The sequence below is a fragment of the Lipophrys pholis genome (assembly GCF_963383615.2).
Source record: "Lipophrys pholis genome assembly, chromosome: 9".
NCBI classification, from domain to species: Eukaryota; Metazoa; Chordata; class Actinopteri; order Blenniiformes; family Blenniidae; genus Lipophrys; species Lipophrys pholis.
This window is the reverse complement of record NC_137639.1, coordinates 9,709,233-9,729,536: the sequence shown is the minus strand read 5'-3', so window position 1 is coordinate 9,729,536 and position 20,304 is coordinate 9,709,233. Positions and strand designations below refer to the sequence as shown.

At 42.0% G+C, this 20,304-nt stretch overlaps 1 protein-coding gene across 1 annotated transcript in view; it reads right to left on the bottom strand.

Annotated features, from left to right (window-relative positions):
* bckdhb (branched chain keto acid dehydrogenase E1 subunit beta) overlaps positions 1-20,304 on the bottom strand; it is a 62,588-nt gene that overhangs the window by 1,548 nt on the left and 40,736 nt on the right. Inside the window, exons 9-10 of the mRNA XM_080471581.1 lie at positions 14,673-14,759; positions 1,667-1,817 (exon numbers count right to left, since the gene is read on the bottom strand). Coding sequence (XP_080327707.1) covers positions 1,677-1,817; positions 14,673-14,759 — 228 coding nt within the window. The 3' untranslated portion in view covers positions 1,667-1,676. The remainder of the gene's footprint in view (positions 1-1,666; positions 1,818-14,672; positions 14,760-20,304) is intronic.

The window sequence follows — 20,304 nt, the reverse complement described above, 5'->3', positions numbered from 1 at the left end:
CAGCTACAAAAAAATTAAATAAATAAATCTGTTCTTCCAGCAACAGTGACGTAGTTTCTCGTCTACAGTGTCGATGCCCAGGAAGAAGTACAGGCTGTTTCAGCTCGGATTTCTACTTTCTGCCAGTGGGTAAAGCCAGATGGCCTGTTATTCCAAGTCACAAACAAAAACTTACACTCATTTAGTTGATTTTCCTACAGCAGATACCCCAATGCTAAAATGTAAGTACAAATTATGTAATACACAAGGATACATTGCATATTTTACATAATGAATGACAGCAAGGATCCAGGAAACAAACCAGGGAAAAGAAATGAAACTCTGTTGGATAAAATCAACGACAACCTGATAGTGCGTGTGCCATGGCCACGGAGCGGACCGTCTTCATCACTTATGTCCATGTTTTAGTCAACAAAGAGCTTTTTATGGGCTGGGAGGGACAAACGAGCTCCTCTGCTTTGATTAAATGTGTGTGACGGGAAGAAAGGCTGGATTTGGGATTAGTGCGAGGGGCTGCCAGTGCGGCTCGAAGATCAGAAAATCTGATCAGCCAACGTATTTTTGCATTCAGGATTTCACCCGACTACAATTTCCATCAACGCTACAAAGAGAGGCACGTTATCCCTCAAACAGAGCGAGATCTTTTAGCAAATGTTTAGCAGAATGTCTTTGACGAGCGACTATGATTTCATAATATTTACATGGCGATAAGCTCGCTTTTTATTCTAATGCAGTTTACATCCCAATCGCCATGTTCACACAAGTACTAGAGCACCAGAGCTCAGAGAGGAGATCTGAGGCTTTAAACACAGAAAAGAAACTACGACACCTTGTACAATCTGGAGCAGATCTATGAAAGTGCGTGCGTGTGTGTGTGTGTGTGTGTGTGTGTGTGTGTGTGTGTGTGTGTGTGTGTGTGTGTGTGTGTGTGTGTGTGTGTCCACCAGACTTTGTCTTCACTCCAATGTTTTGGTCAGGTCAGATCAATCAGAGATTGGAGAGGAGGTCCAACGCCATTCCTCAAGGCAATCTCATGAGATATAATAAACAAATAAATAAATAAACTATAGTATTATTTACTAAAAAGCCACTAAGAGTCATGTATTCGTGAAAATGGACCCATGAAAGTTAAAATTTTTGAAACATTGCCGGCTCCATACGTTGCTCTATATTTCAATAGATGACTCAAAGGTATCTTTAGGTCCAGGCTGATCAACAAAGTATTATATGGAAGCCAAAGGAGCATCTCTCACTTGGATGTTGAGATTCAAAGTCCCTAAGACAAAAGTTTTCACCCTCATGCAAGTAGTAAGGGGAAAATGTGTGGTGCTTCCCAAGGAGCACAGAAAAAGCCACGTAAAATACAAGCCAGAGTAACAACTGGAGAATAATCCGATGACTGAGGGTCTCTGGAAAACATTGTGATTAGAATCAACTAAACATCTTGTGAAGGTTTATACTGAACAATGATTGGGTGTGTGGAAATACAATTTTCTATAATGACGGGTTCTGTTCGTGATGGCAGGTCCCAGTTAAATCATAACTACACTAACTGGAATAAATAATGGAAATTACAGGGACGCTCTCTGCAGTCTTTAAGTGTTTGTAAATGGCATATTGATTGGTCATAAATTAGCTCCAGCAGAAGCGGTGAGCGACGACGTACCCGGGCTGGTTCAGTAGCTGATCATCTTCCTGATTGCTTCGAAGCACTTCCACTTATCTGGGATGTAGAAGGGCTCGAAGATGTGAGGGAAGGGGGTGTCGTAACCACAGACCCGGCTAATGGGAGCCTCCAGGTTCAGGAAACATTCCTCCTGCAGGGGGAAAAAAGACAGAAAGGAAATGGATGAAGACAAATATTCAACGCTGACGGTGCTCATCGTCACTCACTGAGGCAGGAAGTGTCCAGTCTAAAAGCAGCTCTGATCCCTCGATGCTTTACAGTCACTTATTATTATATTGGGAAACCTGGAGGTGGCAAGAAGTCGCTAAAATGGAATATTTCAAATATTTGAAGCAGTTGATTGAGTTTTAAATAACGTCTTCACACAGACCAATCAGAATTTAGGACCCACTGCCACTTCTTCTGTATTTGTAGCCTGGTTAGTATACAGTGTAGTGAATTAAGTAAACGGAGACAAGTTTTAAATAGTTCTTTTGGAACTAAATAAAACCGCTTTTTAGCTTTCATTCTGTCATCAGATATCAGCAATACGAGCCCTCAGAGAGAGCTTGCGCTCACACAATTTGGCAGGAGTGCAAAATCAACCATGACTCGTGTCTCTGTTTTGGCATCTGACCTTCTCCCGTGGAGACAAAGCAGAATGAAGTTGGTCAAAACACTCCAAATGGGACAAACCCCCCGGCGGGTTGAATGAACACACTTGGCTGCGTCTGCGCAGATTTTGCCGCATCAGACCTGAAGTACCCTCTGCAGCACCCCGACCAAACCCCGGTTCACTTCCTGAGCGAGCGGAGTCTCTCTATGGTCGTCCCACACTGAACACATTTCCACTGTTTCGTTGGACACAGACAGTGTCTCGCATTCATCCATCCATATAATCCCACGTTATGAACCCGCCAATCGGCTGCCACAGAGCCCGTTGACATTTTGGCAGCGCGAGACTTGTATGTTTCACACTGCATTTTAAATCTTTTAATTTTTTTGGGGTGGGGTGGGGGTGGGGGGGGTTCTTATGAAACATCTGGCAGCGCCCTGGGGGGATGTCAGACTTGATGAGGACGCCCTTTTGTGCGTTGGTGGTTTTACAGCCTGTAAAACTTTGACACAATGAGAGAGCGAGAGAGAGAAATAACTGCAGCAGAAGCTCTCTGCTGTTGTGCATGTCCAACTCACTTTGTACAGAGGGACAAATCTCCAGTCCACATATGAACAACATTGCTCTATGTTGCTTATATATGTCCTTCGTCAGTATAACATGCAATATATCTGAGAATACTCATCCAAAGTGTTGGTGAAAAAAAAAAGAGAAAATATCTTTCTTCTTGCCAATAAACTCTTATGATTCATTCTGAAAGTGCATAATTGCATCCAATCATAAGTGATCAGTTAACTTCCACTCACAAGAGCCGGAGTAGATTCAAAATACAGCACAGCTCAATTTCTGTGCCGTGTGAGAAAACCTGGTTTAGATTTTAAGAAGAGTGTGATTGTGGTGGTTTATGTCTCCTAATCTGACACAAAGTGTTCATGCGGAGTGTTTCCAGGACTCGGTTTAGGTGAAGCAGTGAAATCCCCAAATGATTTCATCAAATCCCCCTCGGGACAAAGCCTTCCCAACATGCTCGCACATCAAATTGCCAAAGCTTAGTTTACTTGCTGGCTAACTTAAAGCTGAGACTTCTAAGTGTAAAACTGTGGACATAAAGCAGATGGAGACATCGTTTAAAAGAAAGTAATTGATGCTACTTAATACCAGAAATGACCTGTCGAGCACAAAAAACAGAAATATAGAGCTTTTTTTCTTTTTTGAATAAACAATATTAAATACACATTTTCTTTTATAATTGAAACCATAGAGACACCTTCAAATTTCGCGGGTTGCTTTAACTCATTTTGGTTATTTATCACCATTCAATTATTGCTTGTCCATTGAAAAGTTGTTTTTATGTTGTTATAAATGAAACTCATTGTGTGTGTTTCGTCCTCTTCAGGCAACACTGCGTTTTGGTTTCTTTCATGTTCGGGGGGAATTGTTTTGAAAATGGCCGCTGTACTGTGATTGAATGGCGCCCCGTTCAGGGTGTACCCTTCGCTCAAAGTTAGCTGGGATTGGGTGGATGGATGAATGGAAAGACGGACCGACGAGCCAGAGATGCTGTCGTTTGCATGCCAGGCATTCAGTTGGTGCCGTGTTCTTTTAGAGATCCCTGCACACAGAACGGTACGATGGAAACAATCAAGCATTTTCAGTGGCTCCCAATGTCGTTGTCGTGTAAACAAACAGCCGAAACACAACCAAAGTTTAACACTGTGTAAACAAGGCTTTAGTTAAAGGTACTGTGAGACAGTAAAAGCAGTAAATAAAAAGCCAGCCCACGTTGGGAGATCTCACACCTCGGTGCCAGGGAGGAGCAAAGCCTAAACACGAAGGGAAGCGCCACCTGATGTGGTGCCGCGCCGCTTCTGCTGCTGCTTCCGCTATCTGCATGGCGGCTGGCCTCAGCGCCGGCAACTGGAAGCCTGCTCCACCCAGCTAATTAACCATGATTAGCTTTAATGAATGTCCACTGCGTGGAGATTACAAGTCCGACCAACCTCCCCTTCCTCTTCAGGCCGTCTTTCCATGTGGGAATTCAGAAGAACCCAAAACAGATTCCCTCCAACAGGCTGTGGCAGATCCTGACAACCTCCACCGCACTGCAGCAATACGAGGAGATAATGTTGGTATTTTCCTTTATTTTTTTTAATAACCTGTGGTGTATTCCAGGTGCTGACAAATGCCCTTGGCCTCAGGGGGTTTGTGAGTGCCATTCGAAGTCAACTAATGTTTCAGAGAGTGTACGAGACAAAAAAGGGACACGAAGTCTGAATTATGAAAAGCTGATTTACAAAAAAAAGAAAAGTGAAGCATTCAGTGGACAGCATGCTGCAGGCAGCAGGCAACTTTGATTTCTGCTCACTTTACCTGCAGCGGCCATATGCAGCATATGTGGCTGCTGTCTTCAGGTTATGATATCTTCAGGGAGTGTATCCATTTAAACTAACGCTTCATCTTGTTTTATAGATCATTAAAGTATCATTAATGGACGCCGCTGCTGGCATGGAGCACGCAGAGGTAAGAGGTGTTTGTTTGGGCAAAGTCGAGTCTCCGTCACTGGAAAGCTACAAAGCTCAGGTTGAACCTCAGCGGGGAACACGAGCGTACTTGAATAGACTTGGCCTGCAGGAATGCTCCTGCTCTCATAACATTTCATGTTGTCAGGTGAGGATCCATCCAGTCACGGCCCTCCACAAAGTTGCTTCAGTGCAGGCTTGACTGAAAACCTTTTTTTTTTTTTTTTTTAAACATGAATCATTTGCCAGCAGAATATGCCAGGCATGAGCTTTTACCTAATATATTCCTGAAACTTATTTTTAAAAAGCCTAAAGTGTGTTTGATCACCACAAGGTGCCTGCGCTTCATCTCAGTACATTAGAGATGGTGACAATATAATCGCTCACATCCTCTCAGAGTGAAACCTCAGGATCTATTCTGTACGGGACGACAGACAACCAGTCAGACAGTAACAGGGAGTTTGCTCTTTTGTCTGGATCAGATCTGTAATCTCCTCTAAATACATTTACTGGACGTGGGAGTAAAGTACAGTAGTGTGCCTGCCCGCCTGCCACCACAGCTGAACCCAGGAAGGCCACACTGCTCGGATTTCATTCAAATCAGTGTTTATCTTATAAGAAGTGCATCATTATATGGAGCGTGCTTAAATGTCACATTAAAAATATGTCAACATGGCAGCAGTAAAAGCGCCTGTGTCCTGCAGTGGCACAGGACTCAAAAATACTTCACAGCAGGAGCGCAGGATCACATCCTGTCACACAGACATCAGAGGTAGTCAGAGACACCCGCAGATTGGGGGTTACAGCTAGACAGGGTGGGATAGCGCCAATATTACATGCTATATCAGCTCAGAGCAAATGGGCTCACCTTCAACTGAGTTCCGATGTTCAGACACACAAGGCTCCAATCCCTGTGGGTGGTCAGCTGATGTACCGTTACTTCTTTACACTCACATGCCAAATGGTTCAATGGTGACTAGTTGCTGTGGGTGTGTGGCTCAACGTGCTTGCAAACGGCAACTTACGTGGCTCAAGTCTGAAGTTGGAGGTCGGACCATGTGACGCTCATGAGTCTGACTGTATAGAAATACTCCACTGGGTATATTACAATCCCACAAACAGGGGTGAATTCTGGTGAGGTGACTCTCATATTGTAACTAATTATTAAGATTGATAACCCATTTTAAATCAGTTTTATAGCAATTATCTCAATCGAAAACAGAACAGTGTGTTTCCTGCTGGTCCCCATCCCCCACTGACAAGAAGCTCCGTTGCAAGCACTTGTCGCATTAACAGGATTATAATACATGCTTTCTGTCTGCACACTGTGCAATTATTGAATAAAACCAATTTGTAATATTTAGATTGAATGGAAAATCACTAAATCTAAAAGTTTGAAGGTCAACCGGTGACCTCAATGAATGAAATAGTCACAAGAGCAGAAAGCACAGAGATGACGACCTGAGAAATATTACACCATTGACAGAATTGGAAAAGACCTAAAAAATTATAATTTGATTTCCGGGATGATTCTCTAAAATTTATGCTAATTGGCAAAATAAGTCCTTTACTTCTAAAGGAAGTCCATCCATCCATCAATTCATCCGGAACTCCCGATGACAGTATAGAGAGCAATGAAGCCTAGATATCGCCGTCGTCCGCCAGCTATAACTGCTCCAGTGGTTCCTGGGCTGACCTCTGGGTCTCTTCCCAGCCTATTGAACCTCGAGTGGGCGGTCCAGAGAAACCATCTCAACTGGCTCTTCTCAATATGGAAGAGTAGCAGCTTGACATTGAGTCTCTTCCGGATGGCTGAGTACCTCACCCTATCACAAAGAGTGACACGAGCCACCCTGTGGAGAAACCTCAGTTCAGCCGCTTGTATCGGTATTACTGCAGCCGTCTGTCTGAATCTGTCGCTGATCTCACGATCACTCTTGCCATCACTAGTGAATAAAATCCCAAGATACTCAAACTCCCCCAGTGGGGGAAGGTGTATCCAGATATTTGGTACACACTCCCCAGTCTTCCTTTTTGAAAATGGGGACCAGCACTCCAGTCTGTCAGTATGAAGGTGCCTTACCCGAGGTTCAAACGATACTATAGAAGTGTGTCAACCATGATAGCCCCACAATATCCAGGGCTCTAAGCAACTCTGGGGGTATGTCATCCACTTCTGGGACCTTGCTAACAAGGAGTTTTTTAGACTCCCTTGGTGACCTCCGCCAGGGAAATGGATGAGGACACCCAGGAAGCCTCGAGCCTCGTAAGGGAGGCCAGTTGTAGACCCAGTTGCAACCTCTTTTGCCCTCTGCTGATTCAAGACTCCATACGGTCTCAGGTCAGGTGAAACGTCAACAAAGTTGATCATCGACCTGAGACCCAAGAAACTCTGGTACCAAGAACATTTATGTGCATTTTTGTGTTCGAACACGGTGTTTATTATGGACAATCCATGACAAGTACAGAAATCCAATTGCAACTTACCACTCAGGTTCAGATCAGACAGGCAGTGCCTCACAGTCACACCTTTCCGGGGAACCCAATCATTCCCAACAAGAGCGTTACAAGTCGCCCAGTAAGACAATGGAGTCTGGTGGCGATGCTCGTTCCAGGACCTCGCCCATGCGCTCCAGGAAATACATTAAAACAAGGCGATTAAGAAATGGAGACAGTATATAAAAAAATATTCGGCTCAACAGTATCTCCAAGTCACTACAACATACTTGAGTGAATTACAATCAGCAGGCATGTCTGCCTCAGAGAGGGAGGACTTCAACACTCCAGATTCCCCAGGAGGGGGAGTCTGTGCGTTAAACGGCGGAGTCAAATACAACGCAACGTGAAAATCAGGTTAAAAAAATGGCTCACTAATTCTGAACCTGGTTTAAATCACTCGCTGAATTAAATTTGAACATATGTAACAGATGCTAAAACTCAACAGCTTCTGCTGGTTCATCTCCCTCCAGTAAACTCCGCACATGTTTTCTGTTTTATTTTAAATCCTCTTGTATCTTGTCTCTTCTAATTTTCCAGCCATTGTCCTCACACTGCCTTTTATTCCCTCGATTCTTCATCCGTGTTTTTGCACATTCCCATCTCCGTTTACAGCTTTATTAGAACTCCCCAGTCTCTTCCACTGTGAGCCACGCCCTCCTCACCTGCTCCCACTTTACCCCCTTCAATCCGCCCGTTTTGCCCGTTTTCACTGAGTGGATCAGTGCTGTAAGTATGAAAAACCATTTCATTCTACAATTCATTATCCCTGCTCGGATTCCATTGAAACCTGAACTTTGCATGTAGACTTAAAACAAAACTTGTTTAGTCAAATATGCGAGTGAAAACGAGGGTTATGGTGCGGTACATTACACAGCAGATTAAAATCTAAATCTGCACCGAACACATTAGAGTAAAGTTGCATCGTGTTACTTCAAAACTAAATGTTTACTTTTGTTGGTATAATGAAGAAAGAAAAAGCTATTTTTTAGTATGACTGCATTACGTTCAATTAAGTCATACTGTTTAATTGTATTATAGAACAATACAGCTATGCTTGCTGTATTCGTTGAACCACTGCTCCCTAATGTTCCCCTGCTTTTAATAGCGATCATCCAATTCAATCAGTATAGGATTTCCAGAAATGTTAGTAAAATAATTCTAATAAATTCTGGAACATGCCATATTTGCCAATCAGCTTCTCACCATTTAGCTAAAAATGTACTTTAATATTTTCACAAAACTAAGTACAACAGAACAGAGCAATTAGGCAGTATATGGGAGAACAATTTTAGAACCATTATGTTCAAGATATTTTGGCTTGTTCCCACAACTTCGAAATAGCATTTAAGGGTTCAGACATTTTTGGGGGAGTAGACTGGGGAGCACATGTTAGTAACTGTTCTTAAGGAAATACAAAGATGTAATAGTTCATTTGTAGCACTCAACAAAATTGAATGGACAGATGAGAACACGGTTTATTGTGCAAACCATTTGCACAAAACAAAAAGACCTTTCCAAATGGAGCACAGATCGTCTATGGATGTAGGCTGGCTGAAATTGTGGTCTCTTCATGTGATTGCAAAGAGACATCATAATGTTGAGATCCATTACCTCAGGACAGTTTGTAAATACACAAAGATATTACTCCATTACATCGGTCATAAGATTGTGACTATCAATCTTATCTGCAGAGGGAATCTGACCAATCAGTTTTTGTGAAGTAGCATGCCCAAAGGTACTGTGTTAAAATATGTGTTCATCTGTGTTCCTGAGAAGTGAGGCAAAAATAATAATAAAAACAGAAAAACTGGGAGCGCTGTGGAGGGCCGATCAATAGGGATGGATGTTGAAATAAATCAAAATAGCTGTATTTCATACTTAATATAGACTAATTTTTCATTTACGTTTTGTCAATGACCTTCTGAATGAACAAGTGAGTAACAACCAAAGTAGCTATAGAGTCTGAGTTTTCATATTACAATATTTAAAAGATACAAAGATTATTTTTTTTTTTTCATGAAAATACGATGAACAGTAACAAATGGATTTTTTCCATCAGTTAATTTTGGAGTTTGTGTTGAGGTAGAGCGGAGTTGTTATACTGCAAATCAAGACTTCAACTCATCCTTCAGTGATAATGTGCCTCCAGGCTTCACGGCACAGGAATTTCAACCTTACAAAAAGGTGAACATTACCTTTGAAGTCCACAGATAAAAGGTCATCAGTTTGTCATAACGTTGGCCTGAGGATTTGAATAGCTGATGGAAATGAGCAGCAGCAGACCACCTTCATTAACTGCATAACATCCATGGCATTTTTTACTAAGTGCGGTCTGCCTGTATCCGATTCGCAGGACTCCCACAAAAGCGTTCCTGTATAAACACTGGCCTTTGAAGGGAATTCAGTGTATCCCCCTTGATGAAGAAAGACATGCTGGTTGTGGTACGGGTCGGGGGTTCGATCATAACTTTTACAGTGAGGCACAATGCCCCGAGCACTGAGCTGCCTCTCATTCACAGGATCCTGCCAAGCAACCAGAAGTCTGATTCTGACTGAGGAGGCATTTACAGGAGAAGACATGGACGCCTTCATCCACAGCTGACAGTAACTGTGCCCCAGTGGAGACGGTAGCCTTTGAACCATATTCCAGATCAGTACCACATCTCGACGGGACGCACAGGACTCCATGTTGGACTTTGTGAGTTCAAATTACACAAGTCTGATGAAAAGCACTGCCAGTGGAACCACAGGAAAGTTACACCAGGGCCTCACATATAACTCTAAGACCCCTACAGTGACAAGGCGACACCATGCAGTGTGACCACAGAGGATTACCTATAGAGAACTAGAGGTAAGGTCATCAGACTATTGTGTATATGCACATTTGTCTCTGGAAGCAGCTAAGAAATTTTATTTAGTTTTTTTTCTTCCCCCCCCACCAAAAAACAAACAAACCACAAAATCATAATTTAGTTTGGGGATGCGATTTGACTTTAGTCATGTCTGGTAGTGGTGTGTAGAGCTAAAACCATGATTGTGTCATTCACCACTTCTGTCTGTGCATCCCTGTGGTCCACATAAGAACCGTCTTCAGCCGCAGCTCTTCCTGCCCTGCTCGGTCCCATCCGCTCGTCAGACATTCAGAGAAGCGCCAGTCAGTGACACAGTATTAAATCACCCAGGCTGCAGCCAAAGTCTGATAAAGGACTTTTGCCAAGACCTTCCAAACCTTCTTCTGTGACAAAAGAGAAAATCAAATCCATAAATGAATCTTTCTGCAAGCGATCAGAGGCCTGGGGTGGGTAGCAGTTGGAGTCATTCAATCCAGAAATAACAGAGTCAGCTTTAAACGGTACTCCACAGACTATACAAATTTCACCAACTACCATCTTATCGCTTTCTCCCTTTAATTTTAAACTCCTGATTACAAAATCACCATAAATAAAAAAAACAACAACAGTTAGTTGTGAGTGGAGGAGCTCACGATCCGCAAAGCCATTAATATGCAAGTACCTGTCAAATATCTTGTCATATGAACCTTTACTCTCATTTACAGATGCCAAAGTGAAAAAATATACCACTTCTCTAGAGTTTGACAAGTGCAGGAAACTTTCTTGCCTTCTATGATCAAGAGATGAGTAAATATCAATTTGGTCAGACAGACCGAATCATTGGAAAATGTCACACCACTGACCTTTAATCAAAACTATTTATTATCAGGCCGGCAGAGGTAATCACTTCAACATTGATGAATTATAAAATTAACATCACTTCACGTGGAGCAAGCCAATGGTCGGTGTTGTGGTGCGTTCATGAAGAGTAAAATCAATCTGAAGTGTTTTGTTCATCTATTAAGAGTGTTGGACAACACCACTAAATATGTGCTGGCCAACAATTATTAGACAATAATAAATCTAATTTATACCACAACTCAGCAGCAGAGTCGAACTCAATTACTTGCACATCTAAACATTTCTTCATAAAAAGATATGAATGTTTAAAGAAAGTTGTTCTTTGAAGAGAACCAATTCCGTTCTTTATGTATGTTAAATGCTTCGTATGAAATAATACAATGTTCAAAAACCATTCCTGAAGACGACCAAAGCGACAAAACAGATTTAACCAAATCTGTAGGTAACTTCTACTGAGAAGCTGTTCTGAATCTTGTGTTTGTTTGGAAATGAGGAACACTTAATGCCTGAAACACATTTCAGGCATGACGGCACCAGAGATGTGATGACCCCGAGGATAAATTACAATGGCTAAAGAGAAGTTAGTGCAACGCTGTTGAAAAAACTTTTCTTGGAAAAACGGCCAATCGGTACAAAGACACATGGTGGCGTTAAAGAGGGAGACGGTAAAACAGCCCTGCAATTACAAAGTGATTAGTTTTAAGTGGAGGTGAGTTCGTGGATCTGGACAAATGGACAACTGTATGTCCCCTTCTCGGGCTCGATGCAGCTTTGCAGGCTAGTTGTAGTCTGTTTCAATTCACTGTCGTTACAATGGATGCCACCTGTGAGTGTGAACGAGTTAAATGAGAAAACAAAAACGGCATAATTCACCCTCTGCTCTGCTGATGCACATACTTGCTGTGAATCATATGTCGTATTTCTGCCAAAATGTGGCAAGTAAATGACTTTATTCTGATCGCTGAACCTTTGCAGGGAAGGTGAAGGCAAGTTTTTGATAAATTGTGTGACATGACGAGGCAAAGCCCATCTTGCACAAGCAAAGTTTGATGGATTGTGGTAAGTAAGTTAAATTAACTTGGAAATGATCCAACCTATAAAATATAAATGTCTCATAACTTCTTTTGAGAGGAAAGGCTTGTTGGCTATAATGAGCGGTGACACCTATTATTCGTGAGAAAGCTCTTCGGCATGCCCTTAAACACATCACTTTCTCTCAAAGGAGCGGATGTCTAATATATTGCTGGGTTTAGCAGTGTGACAGCGAGCTGTCAGTGAAGCTGCATCCCGTTAAAGAGCAGCTCTCAACAGTTCTAAAGCTTTCTTTTTTTCTTTTCCCCCAGCAAGCACATCCAAATCGCCTGGGGTCGTGAGAAAGCTGCATATCAATGCAATCAGTGAAAACACCAACAACTTACGTCACTCGTACACAATGTGAAAACATGGAAACGTTGAAATGAGGGGCGATGACTCACTGGCCATTTAAGCGCCCGCAGACAGCGAGGGGAGGGCAGCATCTGACTGACAGGGAAGGAGATGGGGATCGATTCACTGACTGAGGAGCTCCAACTTGTTCGTATTAACAAGGAAACAGTTCCAGGTATCACGTGCAGTGTCATCCCTACAATCAGCTGGGTGACATTTGAGGAGACGGCCAGTGAATCGAAGATATGTCGTTTGTTGAGAGACAAATTGCTTATTGAACACAGAGGAGCGGCACTTGCTGCATGAGAAAGATAATTACCTCACTATGCAAAAGTAGATGCAATTAGGATGATGGGAAGGCGAGGACTTAGCGTTCAGTCATGCATCGCACAAAGCTCAGAATATGTCATGAGCTGTATTTGACACGTCCTGGTTACAGTGTCAAGGCCTGTTGCATTTGCGAGCAGCAAGCAGTATTTCATCAGCTATATATGGGTAGTTACACTCACTATGTCAACAATCTCAATAGAGAAACACAAAACACTATCTGTGCAACTCTCCCGAACAAAACAGAGGTCCTCCAATATTTGTTCATGGAAAATCCATAAAAAAAATTGCATTTTAGAAATGTTCTCCCTGGGCGTGTCTTGGGGCCTGTTTACACCTGGCGTCAACATGTGATCAGATCACATGTGGGGAACCCTGACACAGACCGTTTATACTTGTCTGTATGCGTTTTGGGCCAACCACTTGAGTTCGGATTGAATTATTACCTCTACATCACTTCAGTCTGCCCCCAGACAGCTTGCACTGGGCGGTATCCTCTGCCCAGGACGATATAAGGCACCGTGTCTCTGGAGACCCTTCGGGCATGGATGGCAATGTTCTTTTCCATTGGTTCGTTTGGAAAGCTGGAAAGACTGCATATCTCAGACTGGCGCGTTCTCTTTAACGAAAACACAGCGTGCACTGAAGACATTTACCCAATACATAATTTCCTGCGACGCCACCGTCCCGGAACGCATGCTATTCACACTACAAAGCCTATGTGGGCCTGTCCTCCTCGGGAAGTGGTTTGAGTGAAAGTTTAAAGTTGTCTTTAGGGCTCGCTACATGTGCTCAGATCACCCAAAACACATTTTAATGGCAGGTGAAAATGTGCTCTTAGTGTACTTCTCGTACACTGGTTTTCCTCCCACATTTGAATACCAATATATACATTGACGTCTCCCCGGATTGATCATAAGTGTGAAAATGTGCCTAAAGTTGGTTAAAGAACATGGATGGATGCGTTGTGGTAGTTCATGTTATATTAAACATGTGCAAATAGCATGCATACTCTAAAAAGATGAAAAAAAGAAAGAAAATTGAGAACAAAACAAAAGGAAGCAATTTTTATATTCAATATCTAACCATTACAATATACTCAATATACTCAATTCCAGTCCTGTAGGCATCCCAGGGCTTCTGCAGGGCTTAGAGGCCTTATTAGGCCCACAAACAAACATTTGTCAGAATAATTATTTACTTTTATTTATTATTTTTTCCATCTCATCTTCTCAATATAAGTGGATGGAGTCTCATGGCTCCCAATCTGTTTTACAATACCACCAACAGAATATCATCCATTCCCCTACAACCATGAAGTCGTTACCGATAGCAACAGGGAATATTTTGTTCAGCCAAATAACTTCATCCAATAAACACATATTACACACGTGCACCTTTTTTTTTTTTTTTTATTGTTTTCACAATCAATGAACAATGAAGTGGATTTAAAAAAAATCATAGTTCAGCTCTGATGCGGAGAGGATCACAGAAAGTCAGTGCAAATTATAGCAATGGAGTACTCAGGATTTTTAAAGTACTTGATGGCCTCTATGAGCGGTGCGTCACAATCCAGCTCTCGCTGCTGAGTGTGTTGGATAAGATACACAATAGCTGGCAGGCACCCTGCCTTTTCGACTTACACATGATCTGTGCCGCGTGTTTATCCTCTGTGTCACCCCTCAACTCTTCCACATATCCTAGTAGGGCGGGTCTTGGGAGTTTGAACAGTGCGCCTCTTGTGCACTCAGTAAAGAGTTAAAAGTTTTGGGCCGCAAAACTCTGTAGCAAAACTGCTGCAAACTCTTGAAAAGTGAAGACAATCCCCTAAGGCGATGCGATAAAGGTCCTGGTAACACTTTGCTGACTGAATAGACAGTCAATATGTTTTCAGCATAGATGTCTCAACATGTACGGCGCACACTCACCTGCACTGTGGAGCTGATTTCACCAGCGAAGCCTCCTGTTATCGGTGCCTCGTGACTGATGAGTAGGCGTCCGGTTTTCACCACCGACTGAAAAACAAAGACGCGAGTAAGTCGTACATTTTTAAACAAGACTGAGAAAATTTGAATAATCTCTTTCAGGTGAAATTTACAACCCGATTATGTCTTTCAGTCTGAAATGGTGACCTGGCAGTGACCGCTCAAAGGGGAAAAGTCCAGGTTTTGTACGTATGAGACACGAGAGGTGCCAGGAGATGGGTGTTACCAAAGGGGAATGGTTTGGTATGCTACATCTGCATTCCCTCCGTGAGTCTGACTGTGCGTGTCGGCACAAAATGGACATGACACAACAGTATGAGCTGGAGGACTGATTTAGGCTGGTACACGGGGCACTACAGGACAATCATGGACATTAGAGGCCTCAGCCTTTCAGGCATTTGAAGCTGGGTTTTCTGTAACCTGACATTACTGCAGAGGGATGCCTCTGCTCCACCCGTTATCTACCACAATATGAAACCAGTGCTGTACTATCATCTCATCCACACCGTCCAGACTGAAGCTATGTCTGGTTCTCTACAACTCCAGCAGAGAACAGAACAATCAAGTTCACCCCTACATCTAGTTGTACTGTTGTGTAGGCTGACACTTTTCACTCTTGATGCTTACATAACTGGCTGCATTATTTTGAGATTTGACAATTTTCAGTGAGATTTAAAATTAGTGTGCAGAGACTAATACAAGCAAGTAGGATCTGAGCTTCCACCTTCACGGATTTTCCACAGAAACAGTGGCACTATACAATACACTCTTGATTTGAGCACAGCTGGGTGAATGTGGCAGACTTTTTCATCCCTCAAATCCACAAACCAAACTTAACTGCCATCGTAACTAAATAACCTGCTGAAAATAAACATTGCACGTACATATAAGGCACTTTAAATAAAGTCTGAGACACACACACACACACACACACACACACACACACACACACACACACACACACACACACACACACACACACACACACACACACACACACTCTTCATGTTGATACTAACCAGGCAATTGTTTACATTGCTGAGGTCCCGGGTTTGGCTGTGAAGCACTAAATAACTGTGGCAACGTGTGCCACTATCACTCACTGCAATTGAAAGCTAAATGAGTCAGCGCTGTGACGAGAGTGCCAAAAAGCCTCAGGCCACACTGGGAACTCTGTATTGTAGGATTAGCTGTATAGAAAAGATTCTTAGTTTTATAAATCAAAGTAAAAATAAGTCCAAGGTATTTAATGTGGCTGCATATTTAACAACCCGGCACGAGGTGATCGAGTTCACTCTGCAAAATTCACTTGATTAAATGAGATGATTGTCAGGAATGTGGAAGTTAATAACAACACTGGAAGACAATAACAATGATCTGCACAGTGAGGAAGAATGAAGCAGGGGTGGGAGGGCAGCTCAGAGCTGGGTGATGTCTTGATATGACATGTTGCCGTTAGGTTTTCTTTTGCCCGATGAGTCACGCAGGTCTGGTGAATAAACAAGAGTCCAATCTTTTACCCCCGCCCTGATGCTGAACCCATCCCTCTTCTTACACAAATACATACACAAAGCCTGCGTTAGCACGACCTCTGATTTACACGGAGAACAGCATCGCCTGATCTCCCCGCTTGTCATCTCCCCGATGGGACACCCAGCAAGGGGCTTGTGGCATCAAGAGTGCATTCTTCAGATGTTTCTGACACAAAACCAGCCAGCCACCGTTTTTTTTACAATATTGTGGGAAAGAATTTCAGACACTAAGGAGCAGGATGGGATACCCATTAAACATTTAACTGACTTGTGCAAAAATCTGTCCGGCTTAAACTAGAAGTGACAGTCACTGGAAAAGTGTTCACAAAGTGTGCATGAGCTAACCTAGTTCAGACTGCTCTGGCAGTAATGCTACGGAACAGCATGTAATACGACAATCAGTTTGAAAAATGGCAAAATGCAGTAATGTCTGGGACAGTAACGTGGCAGCGGGCGCACTACTACAGTAGGTAATTCAGTTCATGCAGCGAGTCCCAGAACCAGAGGGGTGGAAAATTAAAAACACGAGAAGAATAACAATTTCTCATTGGGCTGCTCTTAATATTAAAACTACACTGTCCTTGTATAGGAGGTGTATTTTTAGATGCAGCTTTAAGCACTGTTTACACAACAAAGTTTCAAGTGAAAATGCATAGTTTTTGCATTTTCATTTCAGAAAAGTTTAGTGTTAATTTCACTGCAAGGCTTTGAAAATGATGTCCATTTACACGGAAGAAAGCGGAAAACGCTGAAAACGATGGAGTTAGCATGCCAGACTCCGAGTTGGTGCCGTTAGTTGTTTTTGTAATGAAATCACACACAAATGCGCAACGATACGCTACAAACAATAACATTGACAAGTACACAGACTTGAAAGTTAGGTACCCCCTCCATTTCCACAGAGGTGACATGGGAGTATTTTTGAAAAGTTCTACCATGGGAGCAGTTTTCAAACAAAATTCAGTTTTTGCTTAAAAAGTTGTGCTCTTAAAATTCTCAGCTAAAATTCCTTCAGTTGCATGATCACACCAGATCATACTCACACTGGAGCTCCACCTTCTATGACAGGCCCGTTCTTCTCAATATGCACAGGTAACCGACAAGTGAAATCAGAAACGTTTTATGTTGGGAATGCCGTCTTTCCCAACTCAGAAAGTCTAGGCTTGCTATTGTTTACCAAACTTTTACTGATTGCTTATATAATCACAGAAGTAGGTGGTTTGGTTGAGATACACACTGAACAAAAATATCAACGCAACACTTTTGTTTTTGCTCCCAGTTTTCATGAGCTGAACTCAAAGATGTAAAACATTTTCTATATACACAAAAGACCTATTTTTCTCAAATATTGTTCACAAATCTGTCTAAATCTGTGTTTAGTGAGCACTTTTCCTTCGCCGAGATAATCCATCCCACCTCAAAGGTGTGGCATATTTTAACTCTTAAAGAGGAAAACTAACATGGACAGAATCAAAAAAATTAATAAAAATTGTAATTAAAGCCAAAATAATTAATTAGGGCTCAACAATATAGCTCCAATTTATTGCAATATCAACATTCACAATATACATATTGCCACTGACTGACCGGACTGCAATAAACTAAGTGTCTCTATCTATTGAGAATTCATGCTCTGCATCGCAACATACTAATCCAATCAGTTGGAGCACTATGGGCCAAGATGTTGTTGACTACACAACTAACTTCATTAGTTCAACATAACATACCTTGTTGTAACAAGACATTAGTCAGGAGTACAATTGGGAAGAAATGACCAAAAACAACAATTCTTCTCCTAAAACGCTGCTGGTAGGAACTGCAGAGTCTCACCTGATCATAAGACTCTGGTTGAAACCAGAGAAGAAAGAGTACTGTTACCCGAGAATACAAATCCCAAGTGTTTGTTTATTCATTGCAAGTCACGTCATGATCTCATTCCACAACAATATGTATAGAATATATACAGTATTCTATCACATCTAAAATTCCATTTCAGAATTTTGCTGGAGAAATAAAAAAAGGTGATCAGTATTAATGATCTGGACCTGTAGACAACATCGAGTAAGAAAACAACAAATGTGTCCTTCATTGTTGGGGGAAAAAACCGGAGTCACCAAAGGCAATGTGATTATATAGTTTGAAACCAGAACCCTATTTATCAAGATATTATCAAGATAAGAGTACAGTAAGTCTTCACTTTAGAGACAGAGTGAGAACATTAATATCTAAAAAACAATTAAAAATAATTCTTCTCAGTTTTGGGTCTTTTTAATCCGTATCAAAGTGTAGATAATGGTATGAACATCCTTCCTGTGTACTCCCTGCGCTCTATTCATTACACCCCGGATTCAAAGCAAAACTCTGAAGGGTAAATCTGATGGCTTTTCACTGCCCGAGTCCGTCCTTTCGCTTCAGCTGTCCAACTCGTTCAACTCACCTCAATTCCTGAGGTTCAATTACCGCGCGGTTTCAAGAAACATTAAAAAAGACACACACAGACTTGGTCATTTTAGCATCACTGACAGGAGACTGCTGCAGCGCTCCAACTTCAACATAGTAATTGTGGCTGCAGCCTGTAACTCAGCTGCTTCCGGTTTCTTGGAAGGGTTGCAGGAGACTGAACCATTCACTCTCATCAAGTGGTCTGACCCGGTTTTTTTCTCTCGTCCTCAAGCCCTCTTATTTGCCCATAACAGCCACCTTTCATGTTGGTAAAGCTCGGGGGGGGGAAAGCAGTTACTTTTAATGGAGCGTTGGAGCGCGGTACAGGAAGTCCACTCGACACTGTCAGAAGATGATCAGTTAGATGCATCCAAGAGTCAGAAATTATATACCTACAGAGAGGACCATTCCGTTTAACACATCATGAATCTTTCAATTGGTCCTCAGGATACTCCAAGACTTTGACATGTGCTTGATGGATTCATCAGTAGATGAAGTTACAAGAAGTAAAAGCACTGTGGTTAAAATGTTGATCTGCTAAAATCTGTATCAAGTAAATATACCTATCTGATTGGACCGACTCTATCCCTAATTGAAATGCTGTAGCCCTGTGTATAATCCAATCATAAACATGGTTTTATCCACAGAACTGAACATGTTGGTTTGCGCTGTGCACCTGTCTGTTAACCCTTTCTAGGGCTCACGGTCATCTATAGTAAAGTCCTGTTTCTTAAGTTAAACATTGTGATAAGTGCTTTAATGTTTTGCCCCTTGCTTTAGTAAAGCATTTCTTTCTCCCAGTAAGAGCATGTGATTGACTAATTGACCGAATTGGTTAAAATTTGTGGGGCATTCAGTCGAAATCAAATCACCCACTAAAAGTGATAAACAATGTAATAAGTGACTCTCGTGGACAATCACACACTGAAATTGACATATCTTAGTTATTTTAGGGTATTTATTTATTATTTTTGGTGACTGTACACATTTCCATCTGCGTCTCTTCAGGAAACAACAAAAAGTTTTTTTTTAAAACTTCTCAATCCCTGTGTAGCTTTTGAGAAAAACTAACAATCCCACCCAAGGTTGGACTATGAATTAGTAAACTTGTCATTATGGCTGGAGCTGCCTCAGACAATAATGTGGAAACACACCCGGAGCCATGGTCACTTTAAGTATCGTCACTTCGGTACACCAAAGTCATTACTGTTTTGGGTGTGAATATGACTAAAGAGTGGCAGGATGGTGTAGTTATTGGGGCAATAAGAAGATCTGGGTTTGAATTCGGGCCGTGGCCTTTCAGTGAGGAGTTATCCTTGAACGTGTGTCAATTTCTACAGGTATTCTGTCTTCTCCCTACAATCCAAAGACCGGCAGCGTTGATTGGTGACTCTAAACAATGTTTAAGAATTGAGTGATTTATGTCAAGAGTATACCCTACCCTTTATGACCCTGCAGCCCTAATGTGCATAAAGAATGGATAGAAGATGATGGATGAACAGAAATCTTCATAAAAGTTCTGACCAGGGCCTCCATTTGAAAGACTTCCCTTTCATGTTGACCTCTTGTGTTTATCGAGTGCAAATCTCACGTGCTATGTC